Source organism: Gekko japonicus, unplaced genomic scaffold (genome assembly GCF_001447785.1).
Source record: "Gekko japonicus isolate JY-2015 unplaced genomic scaffold, Gekko_japonicus_V1.1 scaffold27, whole genome shotgun sequence".
In the NCBI taxonomy this organism is placed as follows: domain Eukaryota; kingdom Metazoa; phylum Chordata; class Lepidosauria; order Squamata; family Gekkonidae; genus Gekko; species Gekko japonicus.
This window is the reverse complement of record NW_015172002.1, coordinates 124,333-138,066: the sequence shown is the minus strand read 5'-3', so window position 1 is coordinate 138,066 and position 13,734 is coordinate 124,333. Positions and strand designations below refer to the sequence as shown.

The following is a 13,734-nucleotide window of genomic DNA, read 5'->3' as shown; positions in this document are numbered from 1 at the left end:
TTAGCTCTGTGAGAGGCAAACCGTAGAGAGGAAAAGAACACAGTTTAACTAACCACCAAGTATGTAAACAATCTCCTCAGAGAATTCCTCGACCCCCATTGGTTACCGTTGGCGCAAAGCCTTGTGGGGATTGTAGGCTGTCTGCTTCCCACTTCTGAGGCAGGTCTCTTAGGCCTCACTAGGCCCAGTCCTGCACAGATCTCCAGAGGCCTACACAAATCATGACATGAGGTCACCACAGAAAGTTGACACTGAGTGCCCAAGGCTGGGGCACCCGCCCAGAGCATCTTTCTAGAGCTCATTGTATTTATTTCCACAATGGGCTTTATTCCTAGTAAAATTATAATTTTATCACAAGAACAAGAAATGCAAAGTATACTATAAAAGCTACTGAATTTTTAAAAAAATGTATGCTAGCCAACTACCAAAATGCAAATGGAAAATAGGGAGCCCTCTGTTTATTGTGTGGCATTTATCTGATGACTGGTTTTTGGTGGATTATGTGCATTAGTTTGAGAATTTTGTTAAGTGTGACTGACTAGGCATTACATCATGGGTTTGTGCTGAAGTTCAAATACAGGATTTCTATGCAGAAATACATGATTTTTCCACAGGCAAAAAACATGAATATTTACCAGAATTCCCCATCTTCTGCAATCTTATGCTGCAAACGGATCTTCTCTGATTTATCAATCAGGTTCCACTCGTTAGAGCTACAATAAAATTAAGAGGTACCTTGTAAAGTACAAAATTATTTAAAAATTAAGTCTCTCTGCTATTTCTCAATTAATGATCTACGAATGAAAGGTTTACCCATTTTTTGTTCAACAAATGGCTAAGTTCTCTATGAGAACACAAGCTACAACCCCATGAAACACAGAGGACTCATATCCTGATGCCAGACTGAAAGTTAAACACATGCTTCTTTCTTCCCTAACCATCCAATTGTTTCACATGATCAGTCAGCGAAGGTGCTGATGGTTGCCAGTCTTCCTAGCTTTCCTCTCTACCTTTCCAGCCACCATGTCCAACCCTGTGAAAGTTAATCCCCAGGGTAAGGGGACCTGCTGTGTAAAGTAACAGCTATTGCAGGTTGGGAGGTTGCAATGAGGAGGGGAAGGTGGAAACACTCCTTAAGGCCTCCTGTGTGAGCCATGTCAATAATTTGAAATTGCTGACATCAGTATTGGAGTACATTGTAGAATTCTGTAATCACGGCAATCTTTGACTGAACCAAGTGAGCATGCTATATTTTCCATTCCTGTCCCCCCCCAATGGCTAATTAATGCATATATTTACATTTATTATGCAGACACAGTGACACACAACTAAATGTGTGAACTAGTGTCATTAAATTATGTGATGCTGGAGGAAGCATGAAATTTCCATCTCTGGTGCTGAATGCACGTTGGCTGATTCATAGATAGATGTCAATATATCATAGTCCCATGACTGACTGATGAATATACAGGTGTGAACTTGCCCAAAGACATTTCTCCCGGATGTTTTTTGCACATTTAAAAAACATCTTTTGGTTTAAAGGATCTTATGCTTTCAAAAGAACACTACTTTCTGTATTTTGCACCAGAACACAAACAAGTTCAGGATCTAGTCAAGCACATTCACAGAAGAAACAAGATGCATTCATAATGTAACAAAGCTGTTTTCAACTAGTCTGCATCCCACTATGAATTGTCTTGCACTCACTTGTCACTCCAACTTCCATTCCATTCTACTTGCCCCCAAGGATTTCTTAGCCGCACCAGCCTTATCTTTTTCCCTTTAAAAGTTGTCTTGGAAGAGAGAAAACATACAATTAATCCAATAAAATTGCATAACTCAGAATGCATACTATCCTTGATTCTGTCCAACCCCACAAGCTTTCTGATGATAAAAGTGCTTTATTTGCATCTCTGATCCTGACTGATACCACCAGATAGCTAATTCCCCCCCCCCACATAAATAAGTTGTTTAATTGTCTATTGTACAAAGACAATAACACTCTCTTTTTCTTACATCCTAGCAACATTTATTTATGGGTGTGTCTTTAGTTATTTAGAAAATTTCTAACCTTTCTCCCATAAGCAAAACCACTGATTCATTATTTACCTCATCCACTGCTGTCACTGAATAAGCATGACCTTTAACAAGTCCATTAGCCATGCGCGTCTCAAACAGCATTGGAACAATCGTCTGTAAAATACAATGAAAATACAGGAGCAGTTGTATTCTCTAAGTGTTTTAAAAGGGCAGCTTATTCCTTCTTCTTTACCTTTTGTTTTGTTCTAATTCGTGTTCTCCCTGGCAAACTGTTCCACAGATAGACTGGGCAGTCACTGAATATTTATATGAACAGTAACACTGCCATAGCTGGTCATAGGAGGCTAAGTAGAGGCCTCTCAAGAGTAGCTGATAACCAGGATGAAGTGCAACACTCTTTCATTTACTTCCTTTCACTGGGTTACAAGTACTCTTACCCTATGCACTGGAGCTCACATCCTGTCAGACACACCTACTGCAATCCTAAATTGGTCCAGACTACTTCCTTTGGTGTCCAGCTAACCAAACATGACCTCCTGGGCCATGGCATCTATCTCTCCCTCTGCCTCAGTGGGGTACCTTTCTTTAATTCTCCCAGAATTCCAGGGTGCTTCCTGCCTCTTCTGGGGGCATGCCCCACACAAGCCACCCCTGCCCCTTCAACTTGTGCTCAGCCAGAGTCACCCCACCTGTTTACCTACTGCCCCTGGACTCAGATAGGGTTGGCCTGGGCTGTCCCAGTTCATGTCCTCCATGGGATCCACACAGGTGAGCACAGGGTAGCTCGTGGGTCCCCCAGCTGCCATGAACTGTCACAAACACCAGTGCAATAAGAATTTGTTCCACAGTGATTCCACAATAAACTATTATAAAATTAACAAGTAACAATAAATATTTACAAGAGCCATCTTTTTCTGAAGGAAGAGAATTATTTAATCTTTACTACTCTTAAACATTTTTACCAGTATCTATTGCCACTGGCAATGGGGATTTATTTTATTTTATTTTATTTATTTTGTTAGCCTTATATTCCACCCTCCCCACAATGTAGGCTCAGGGTAGATACCAACATATAGGTAAAGGTAAAGGTTTCCCTTGCTTGAAAGCCAGTCGATTCCGACTCTAGGGATGCGGTGCTCATCTCCGTTTCCAAGCCGAAGAGCCAGCGCTGTCCAAAGACATTTCCGTGGTGGTAATGTGGCCAGCATGACTAAACGCCGAGGTGCATGGAATGCTGTTACCTTCCCACTGAAATGGTACCTGTTTATCTACTTGCAATTTCTTGCTTTTGAACTGCTAGGTTGGCAGGAGCTGGGACCAGAGATGGGAGCTCACTCCGTCATGCAACACTCGGGTCTCGAACTGCCAAACTACTGACCTTCAGGTCTGCAGTTCAGCATCTTAACCACTTGAGCCACCGCAGCCCTCGTACCAACGTATAGGTCTACAATAATGCAGATTTGCAGTTAAAACAATTCATAATTTACAATTAAGATCTTCAATTAAAGTGGATTTACAAATAAAACACATAATAATCCATTTAAAATCAATAAGATCACCACAGACTAAGAAATAACATGCCTCAATGAATAATATCATGGTCTCATCCGGCTTCTGGGAACTGCGATCACTGAAGATCAAATGGATGCCCGCTGCCTCAGGTAAAGGCCTGGCAGAAGAGCTCCGTTTTGCAGGCCCTGTGGAACTGTAACAGGTCCTGCAGGGCCCTTATCTCATAAGGTAGCTCATTCCACCAGGCAGGGGCCAGGGCTGAAAAAGCCCTGACCCTAGTTGAGGCATCAGACATCCCTAGGGCCAGGGACTACCAGGAGGTGTTGGTTCGTAGAATGTAATGTTCTATGGGGCTCATATGGGGAGAAGCGGTCTCAAAGATATGCAGGCCCCAGGCCATATAGGGCTTTAAAGATAAGCACCAACACCTTGAAACAGATCTGGAATTCAACAGGCAGCCACTGTAGGTCACACAGCACCAGGCAGATATGTGCTTGCACAGGCAGCAACATCAACACCCATGCCGCTGCATTCTGCACTGGCTGTAACTTCTGGAGCACAGCCAAGGGAAGCCCCACATAGAGAGAATTGCAGTAATCCAATCTGGAAGTGATCGTTGCATGGGTCACCTCAGCCAGACCATGGGGGGGTGAAGTATGGGACCAACTGCCTGATCTGCCTCAGGTCAAAAAAGGCAGACCTGGCAGCGGCGGTGACCTGGGCCTCCATAGTCAATGAGGTATCCAGAAATACTCCGAGGCTCTTTACCTTTGGTGTTGGCACCAACGGGGCCCTTTCGAAGGCTGGAAGCCTAATACCCAAACCCAGTCTCCCATAACCCAGGTGCAGGACGCCTGTCTTTGATGGATTCAATTTCAGTCTGGTCTGTTGTCACCATCCAGCCACGGCTTGTAATGCCCTGTCCAAATGTTCAGGGGCAGAGTCTGGGTGGCCATCCATGAGTAGCTAGAGCTGGATGTCATCCGCATATTGGTGACATCCCAGCCCATACCTCCAAATAATTTGGGCGAGTGGGCGCATATAGATGTTAAATAATATTGGGGAGAGAATCGCTCCCTGTGGCACATCCCATTCAAGTGGGTGCCACTGAGACAGCTCCCCCCCCCCAAGTGCAACCCGCTGTCCCCGATCTTGGAGAAAGGAGGTCAGCCACTGTAAGGCTAACCCCCATATCCCCACATCAGCGAGACAGTGGGTCAACAGTTTATGGATGACTGTATCCAACACCGCTGACCGATCAAGAAGAATCAGCAGCACCGAACCACCTCAATCCAGAAGTCTCTGGAGGTCATCCACTAAGGTGACCAGCACTGTCTCCATCCCATGTGCAGGGCAAAAACCAGACTGGAAGGGGTCCATGTTGTTAGCATCCACTGAATAAGCCTGAAGCTCTGGATCTGGTAGGGCTGCCAACCTCCTGGAACTTAGAGAAGTCCCAAAATTATAAATTATCTCCAGACTACAAATATCTTTTCCCCTGGAGAAAATGGCTGCTTTGGAGGATGAGAACTCTATAGCATTATACCCTGCTGAGGTCTCTCCTCAAACCCCTCTCTACCCAGACTCCATCCCCAAATCTCCAGGAATTTCCCAGCCTTGAGTTGGCAACCCTAATTGTTGTCCAGAGAATGTACTCTACCACTGAGCCATGGACTGTCAATATTTCAACCTGGTGCCATCTTTCAGAAGTTCCAGTTGGTCTGTTGAACATCTAAAGAGTAGAATTTGTGTGAATAGATGGTACTGGGTGGTTGTTGACTAGAATGATACAAACCCGAGTTGCCCCATCATTAGTACATAGGGATGAATCATTCAGGAGTCGATCATTCATATTCTTCATCATTTGGGCAATTAACAACCCAATATCAGTCTGAGGAGCGCTTCCATAAATAAGTCCCATGTTGTCCTGGGATAGAAAAAAGGACAGACAGAGTGGGAAACAAAAGAAATAAAAGAATAGGAAGAGAAATAAAACAAAGAGTGGAAAGTAAAGAGTAGGGCCATTATTATGGAAAATAAAACAGAAAAACACCAAGGATAGGCAAAAGAAGCAACCCCCCCCCCTTTGGTAATTTCTGTAGCCCCACGCCAGAGGAATTTGTGAAGTTTTCAGTGTACATATTGAAAGATGTGCCAGCACTTCCACTGTATCTTTTGAATTTAATCTATTTGTTATCGAAACTGAATGCCTAATTGAGCATGATTACATTATTTGATCCAATCTGACACATATCGATGTCTCTAATAATAAACAGGGCTCTGTATGGATGATGAAATCACAAAAATAGATAAGGAAGGGGTCTCTATACACAAATACATTCTGCCAGGTATGCAGAAAAATATGACCTTGTAAATTAACCAAAAGAAAAAGTTTTTAAAAACTTTATAAACCAGCTTGAGGAGGACTAGAAATGCTCAAGAAGAGACAGAACTTAGAGAATTTTGGAGGGAATGATGGAGGGTAATTTCCTAAGCCATGTTATGTTCTCTATGCCTCTTGCCTGTAGAGATATCCAGAGTCTTCCATAGTCTCCTTTACCAGCCAGGCCCCAGGCTTTTCACTAAGGGGGTTCCATCTTTTTCAGTTGTTTTTATGATCTTGTTCTAGTCTGAGGACTATTTCATACATATTTTTTGACTTGCTGTATGCAGTTTTACACTGTTTTATGTCCCAGGCTTGTTTAAAATTGATTATCCTTATGTTGTTTTATGATTTTACTGAGTTGTTTTTCTTTTGTGAGCTTCCCTGAGCAGGTGTCTGGAGAGGCGGTGTATAAATTATTTAAATAATAACATATATTTGCAACTTGTCCATATCCACCACCTTGCTATTGCTTATAGGCCCCAGCTTGTGCCCATTTATAGACCATTTTTGTTTCACATGCTTCATTTTTTAAAAGACACAATAATATTTCAGCACTGGCAATCTAAAGAAATTCCTTTAATTAAGGGCTCACTAAAAATTATACAGTCCAACAAAAAGTTCTTCTGCATTTGATATGCCCTGATTCTGATTTCACATTACATATTCACCTTATAACTTTTGCAGGACTATTTATGCATATTATAAAAATCTATATATACACAGTGTTGTAGATTAGAAATGTGCATGAACCAGTTCACGAAACAAAATATAGCCCAAACTTGGGCCAGTTTAGAGTACATTTCCCAGACTTGTGGCTGATTCACAATAACTGTTCAGGGCCGGCCATTTAAATCTGAGAGCTGAGTGTCATGGGGTCCGCCAGTCAGCTGTTAGGTTTGAAGGGGGTGGGAAGCAAAACTGAAGTGTTAAATGGCTGCGAGCTGTTAAAAATCTCAATTTCACTACCCCCCTTTGAAGTGGGGAGAAGGGAAACTGACCAGTTAAATGGCTGCCAGATATTTAAACCTAACAGCTTGCTGGTGGACCCAGTCAGGTTTAAATGGCTGTGAGCCATTAAACCACTTGGTTTCACTCCCCCCCTTCGAAGGGGGGAAGCGAAAACGACTGGCTAAATGGCTGCCAGCTTTTAGGTTTCAATGGCTGTGAGCCATTAAACCTCTTGGTTTTGCTCTCCCCTACAAAAGGGGGGAGGGCAAAGCGAAACTGACTAGCTAAATGGCTGGCAGCCTTTTCAGCCTAATAGCTGGCCAGGGGTCCCACTCAACTGTTAGGTTTAAATGGCTGTGAGCCATTAAATTTCTCGGTTTCTCTCCTCCTTTCTAAGGGGGGGAAGCGAAACCAACCAGTTAAATAGCTGCCAGCCATTTAAACCTAACAACTGGCCGGTGGACTAGATCAGCTGTTATGTTTAAATGGCTGTGAGCTATTAAACCTCTTGGTTTTGTTCCCTCCTCTTTAAATGGGGGGAAGTAAAACCAATGGGTTAAATGGCTGCCAGCCATTTAACCCTTTCTGGGTGTTCCTCCCCTTTCTCCTGGCACCGGTGAGCTGCCGCTGGGAGAAAGGTGGAAGGGGTGTCCCTACCCCCTTTCTTCCAGTGGCAGCTTACTGCAGCTGGGAGAAAGGGGGAGCCAAACTCATCAGACCAGCTTGGTTCAGGTGGGGCCCTTCTGGGTGAGTTCAGGGTTCAGTTTGGGAGCTGCCCTGAACCCCAAACCAAACAACTTTTTTTGTTTTCGTCCATCCCTGTTGTAGATAAGGTGAAACAAAGGTACTTGCACACATTTGAAATCAATTCAATATATAGTACAGTACTAAGGGCAGTAATTTTCCAAATGAATGGTGGACAGTTACGTGATCGTTTGTATCCAATAGCTATGTGCTGCCAGATCATCCTCATGATGATATGTGTTTGCCTTGTGTTCATTTACTATAAACAGCATAAAATCTTATGCTAGGATGACTCAGGGCTAATTATGGATGTGAGAAGATCCTTAGCACTTTCTAGAATGTACCTCAATAGAACATGCCATGAGTGATCCCCTCTCAATGACATGCTTCATGATTTTGTATATATCTTTAGGTGCATCCTTTATCTCATAGAATTCTGTCACTCCTCCAGTGAAATCTTCCATGGCCTCTGTGGTATTCCCTCCTTTCAGAGCCTCATAGGATCCATGAAGTCTGAAAAATATCAACAACAAAAAATTCAGTACAGACAATCCTTGTGCTTCTTCTTCATTTATATAGTTTGTCTTTGAATGAAAGGTTCATAACATAAATCAAGAACTCAAGCACCCAAAGCATTTGTATTGTTCAATTTTGTTCATATTCTTAAGCTTGAAGTTGGCAGACTGAACACATCCTGACCCAGTAGTTCTCCAGAGGAAAGGCCTTGAGGAAACACAAATAGTTTCCAGGAGAGGTAGAAACTTTCCCCAGTATATGCACCAGTAAGCTGAGTATCCACACTGTTTTGTAGTGGCTGGAGTTACATGGCGAACGTGAAAAATCTCAAGGGAAGATAGAAAGATCTTCATTATAATATCTATCTGTTGTGATAAGAGTACTGCCATTAGTTTATATGCAGATGTCTCTGCTTCACCATAGATAGCAAATAGGATCTGAAATGTATTTACTTTGCATACGCCTTTTCCAGCAAAGCACTCCAAAATTCATTTTGCTGGGAGGATTTGGTAAATACCAGTTGTTTACCATATGTTGGTAAGCGATCATCAATGACAACTTCCACCCAACTTCCATAACGCCAAAACTGGAAAGTAAAAAGTTAAATTAGAATTTGAAGAGGTTAAATTTGTAAAAAAAAAAAAAAAAGCAAGCAGGTAACTACAGTTTATAAACATGAACTGGCTTGCATACTGCAGCTACCATTTGGGGATTGGCTTTATTCTTTCAGTATACATTTGTAATGGGAAAAGAGTAGTTATATAGGCCTTTCATTAGAATATTTGTGTGCCATGCAGTGCTACAGCTGAATGATTAAAAGGGGATCATGTGTCTAAAATTAACAAAACATACCTGGAAGTGAAAAATCCCAGCATAATCTTTAATGAAGGTCTGGTCCTGAGGTATGACCCGGAACAGCAACTTTTCATTCAAGGTCAGACAAGCAATGGCAGCCAAGAACCAGCAATCACCTGAGAGAAAGGAAAAGGGGCAGGGGGAAAAATGAAAAGTCAGAATTAAGAGGAAAAGTAAAAGTTTATACACTGGAAGAATGAGGTCCTCTACAGATAATTCTTCTTTTGTGAAATAAGGATAACTATAACCCTTTTGAATTGGTCCAGGGAATGCGGATACTTTGCCCACTTACCACAACCCCCCCTACAAATCAAAAACCAAAAACAAACAGTGCTGTGAGTTAAATGTGATTCTCCACCACCTTGCTAACTCCATTGTTACCAAGATTTCTACTCATAATGTGTCCATAGCCTCATAGGTGACACCCCTTCTCCAGTATATTTACACTAAGGTTATAAGAGTTTTCATGTTGGTAAACTATTCTTATAATCACTTTAAAAGGGTGGGGGTATGTGTGGATTTGGAAATAAAAACCTCCTTGCACAGCAGTGTTCTTCTGTTTTGACCTGTTTAATTATTATTTTTTGCAGAAATATGGGCGCTGCTGCCCCTTCTCCCCAAGTACTGGGGTGTATATCTCCCATTTATTATCTTTGTTCAAAAGGGACCTTTCCTCCATAGAAAAAAAATTAGATCCTTACAGCAAGACTGTTCCCTCAGTTATGCTGGAGCAGCTTTATGCTGTCATTTCAGCATCAGGGCAGGTGCAGGACTGGAGCTAAGTGGGAAACCCCAGACAAGGGGGCATGATCATCTGTGACTTTCAAGCAGATCAGCCAATGACATCGGTATAAGCTTGTGGCCAGTTAGAGAAGCCAGAGGCAGGAGAGTACAGAAACACAGATGTCAGAGGACAAGGAGAAGATTCTCAGTAGGAATGAAAATACAGTCCATTGTACTGGTGAGTCTTTAGCAAAAATTTAACCTTATTCGTCAGGGTTAAGGGAAGTTTTCACTGAAGGCTCCTCTGAACTTCTACCAAGGCTCAATGCTGCAGTGTAAGATCATCATCACAGAACAGTAAAAAAGTGGGGTCATCATCTGTGCCTTTATACCTTCTCACTCTTTGCAGCAAAGCCATCAGGGTCCTTGGAAGTAGAGATTAGTGGATCTTCTTACCCTCCTTACCCAGAACCTCTAAATTAGGCTAAAAGTGTAAAAGTACAAATCTGCTCTAATCAGGATAATGTGAATGATTATCTAATTACATTTGCAACATCTTTTAACACTTCAAATGGAAGAAGTTCTCAGATATTTAGACCTTGGCCTGTTGCCCTTTTGATTCAATATATTGACCTTTGGTATGTTCTGGTAAACAGGAAGCATGTCTAAGGGCTATCACCATGATGTAATATCTATTCTAATAAGGCCAGGATACATTAACTTTTAGTCACTTTTCCCTTTGTGTCATCAGTTGCTGGGTTTGGATTAGACCCAGGGGGTAGGAAAGGTAAATAAAAGGAAGGGAAATTATAAAAGTAGTGCCTGTAGCTTACAGAAATAGATGCCCTCAGTGACAATTGCTAGGCAACTGCATCAATAATGCCAGTCTTCAAGACATGGTTTCTGTCATAAAAAGGCAGGGGGAAGGGGCAGGGCCCTTTCCAGGGCTGTTTTGGTCTTTAAGGGAGGTCTCATTGGGACCTGGCCCAAACAGCAACCACTAAACAATTTGATACCACACAACTTGCATTATGCACCCAGGCTCAGCTGCTTGCTGTTGTTTGTGGTGTATTCAATTCAATTCAATGGAAAACTGTGTTTGTACTTGGGGCCGCAAAGAGTCGGACTTGACTGTGCGACTGAACAACAACAACAACTCACTAATTGAAACACCATGTAAAGCTTCGTCCTGGGCAAGGATCCTAATCACTCAATCCCTATTGGTAGCCCAGGAAGAGCCGACCAATCACCTACCATCCAATTCCCTGAGAGGGAATGTCTGTGATTGGACATTATTGTTATAATCCTATTGGTTGTTATGTACAGTAGGGCGTGGCTACATTAGCCGGGAGAGTTTAAAAGAAGCACAATTGCAGTGCTAAGGTTGTTCTGAGTGTTCTGTTCTAGTTGTGTTACGCGTTGCTCAATAAAGCTGAATCGCTTGCTGAAATCACTCTCTGACTCTTTGTTAGGTAGCCGACTTAACAATTAGTGACGAAAGTGGGATTATAGAGCGGGTAGGCAGCCCCGCTTAAATCAATCCCACGACGGACGAAGACGAGCATCGCGCCATGGCCGATCAACCACAGGCACCACCAGATCCGGTGGAAGCATCTGCCGTGATGGCCATTTGAAGCCGTACGGGGTCCATTTGGCTTCACGGGTGAGCTAAAATCTGCTTGCTGCCTAAACGGGGTCAGGGTAGAACATTCAGACGTGCTTTCAGGGCATAGTGGTCCAACCATGGTACTGCCTTTGCAGTAATCCGGTCCATTGTAATCCCCGCAGCGAAGATCAAGTCGAGCGTGTGCCCGGTCTGGTGCGTGGGGATCGATACGAATTGGGAGAGTCCCAGTGCCACCATGGACGACACCAGGTCCGCAGCCCGGCTGGAGGCCGCGTCATCAGCATGGACGTTGAAGTCACCCAAGACTATAAGCCTAGGGTGCTCCAGCGCCCAGCCTGATACGGCCTCCAGCAGGGACGACAGGCCACTGGCCAGTGCGTTAGGCGGTCGTTACACACGCCAGATAGCCAAACTCTCCTCGGTCCCCAGCACCAAGCCGACACACTCCATGCCCGCAATCTCCATCGCGGGGAGCGCCCTGAAAGAGTAAGCCTCCTGAATGAACATCGCCAGTCCTTCCCCCTGCCCCTTAGTCCGCGATTGGTGTAGGACTGAAAACCCAGGTGGGGCAAGTTGGGAGAGAGCTACAGTCTCCCCCTCCCACACCCAGATATCAGTCATACACGCCAGGTCCACTTGTTGTTCTGTGATGAATTCCCGAAGGACTGTTGTCTTATTATTGATGGACCTGGCATTGCACAGCACCAATGACAGACAGGGGTTCTTCATTCTAGCCCCACTGCTGACCTCCCTCAGGATGGGTTGTAGGCTGGAAGGGCGTCGAGCCAATCTTCTTCTCGGGGCCCTTCCCTTGATCTTTTGCCTAGACCCACCGCTAAACTTCCCCCTCCCCAAGAGCACTGGAATCTGCTGTTCCAGCATTGCTGCACCCGCCAGTCTTTGCTATGGCCACAGACTACTGGTACTAGCTGAGCAGGGCAATTCCCCCACCCAGAGCTGAAACAGTATCAAGTCCACTGACTCTTTACCCTACCCAGCTATCTAACTTCCTTTGGTAAAAAAGCAAGCCTAATGGCTCTCTAACATACTATATGTTAACTAACTACTCTAACTAACAAATACTAATACCAGGGAACCCACTATCCCTCAACCTCCAAAACTAAGCTTCCTGGAAGCAGTTACTCACAACATTCATCTATCTTAACCATTCACAGAATGGTTATTTAACAATTCAACATCTCCCTAACTCTTCCATAGATAGTTCTAAAATTCTAAAACCTGGCAATCACTCAAATTCAACCATCCTATCGTAGTCAGTCACATTCCTTTTTCAATGAGATCAGGCTAGCCTGGACCATCCAACTCAGGGTAATTAATGTGGTTAGTTAACACAAATCCAAATGGTGCAGAAGCAAGGGTCTCATACCTAGTTCTCCTTGACAAATGTCAGTCCTGTTGGCTCCACCAATAATAAAACGTGGATTCTCACAGATTTCCTGTACATAAGAGAGAAACTGCTAAGAAGAATGCATTACAATTTAAAAGTAAAACAAATGGTTGCTGTGTTGGTACAAGCCTTCTGCATTTTTTCATTTGGCCAAATATGCAGAGCCTCAGGTTGGATGCAATCCACAAGTTTTGGAGGGTTCTACACCTGTATTTGGGCAAAGGAAATAAAATAAAGGTAAAGGTTCCTTTGCTCTAAAGCCAGTCGAGTCTGACTCTAGGGTTGCGGTGCTCATCTCCGTTTCAAAGCCGAAGAGCCAGCGCTGTCCGAAGACATTTCCGTGGTCATGTGGCTGGCATGACTAAACACCAAGGTGCACAGAACGCTGTTACCTTCCCACCGAAGTGGTACCTATCTATCTACTTGCAATTTCTTGCTTTCGAACTGCTAGGTTGGCAGGAGCTGGAACTAGAGACGGGAGCTCACTCCGTCATGCGGCAACCCGGGTCTCGAACTCCTGAACTCCTGACCTTCCACAGCCTGCAGTTCAGTGTCTTAACCACTTGAGCTACCGCAGCTCCAGGAAATAAAATACTCTGCTATAAAATCTGTTCACAATACCTCTGTGAAATACATGTAGCTCCCTGGAGTTTCTGTGTTCTGTAAGCAAACTGTTTCTGCTGAAGAGCAGTGCGTATGCTTTCTGCCTATATGGTCAGGGGAGTTGATGTGATTATGTACCACACATGCCTACCAAAAAAAACCCTTTTAAAAACAATAGTTTATTTGTATTTGTCCTAGTTGCTCAAAGCTTTTGACAAGCTGTAAATAGAGGAGAAAGACAAACAGTTGCCAGATGTTTTAGATAAAAAGTGCTACACAGACATATATCACTTTCTCCTACTTTTTGTGTGCCTCCAGGAGCCCTTAACTTACTGAACACATGTAGAAAAGAGCAGGATGGCACCTGCTGAA

General features: G+C 43.5%; 1 protein-coding gene across 1 annotated transcript in view; it reads right to left on the bottom strand.

Annotated features, from left to right (window-relative positions):
• CAPN3 (calpain 3) overlaps positions 1-13,734 on the bottom strand; it is a 52,921-nt gene that overhangs the window by 31,122 nt on the left and 8,065 nt on the right. The window contains exons 2-9 of the mRNA XM_015420065.1: positions 12,739-12,808; positions 8,999-9,117; positions 8,599-8,732; positions 7,975-8,143; positions 5,348-5,479; positions 2,110-2,193; positions 1,708-1,793; positions 636-713 (exon numbers count right to left, since the gene is read on the bottom strand). Coding sequence (XP_015275551.1) covers positions 636-713; positions 1,708-1,793; positions 2,110-2,193; positions 5,348-5,479; positions 7,975-8,143; positions 8,599-8,732; positions 8,999-9,117; positions 12,739-12,808 — 872 coding nt within the window. The remainder of the gene's footprint in view (positions 1-635; positions 714-1,707; positions 1,794-2,109; positions 2,194-5,347; positions 5,480-7,974; positions 8,144-8,598; positions 8,733-8,998; positions 9,118-12,738; positions 12,809-13,734) is intronic.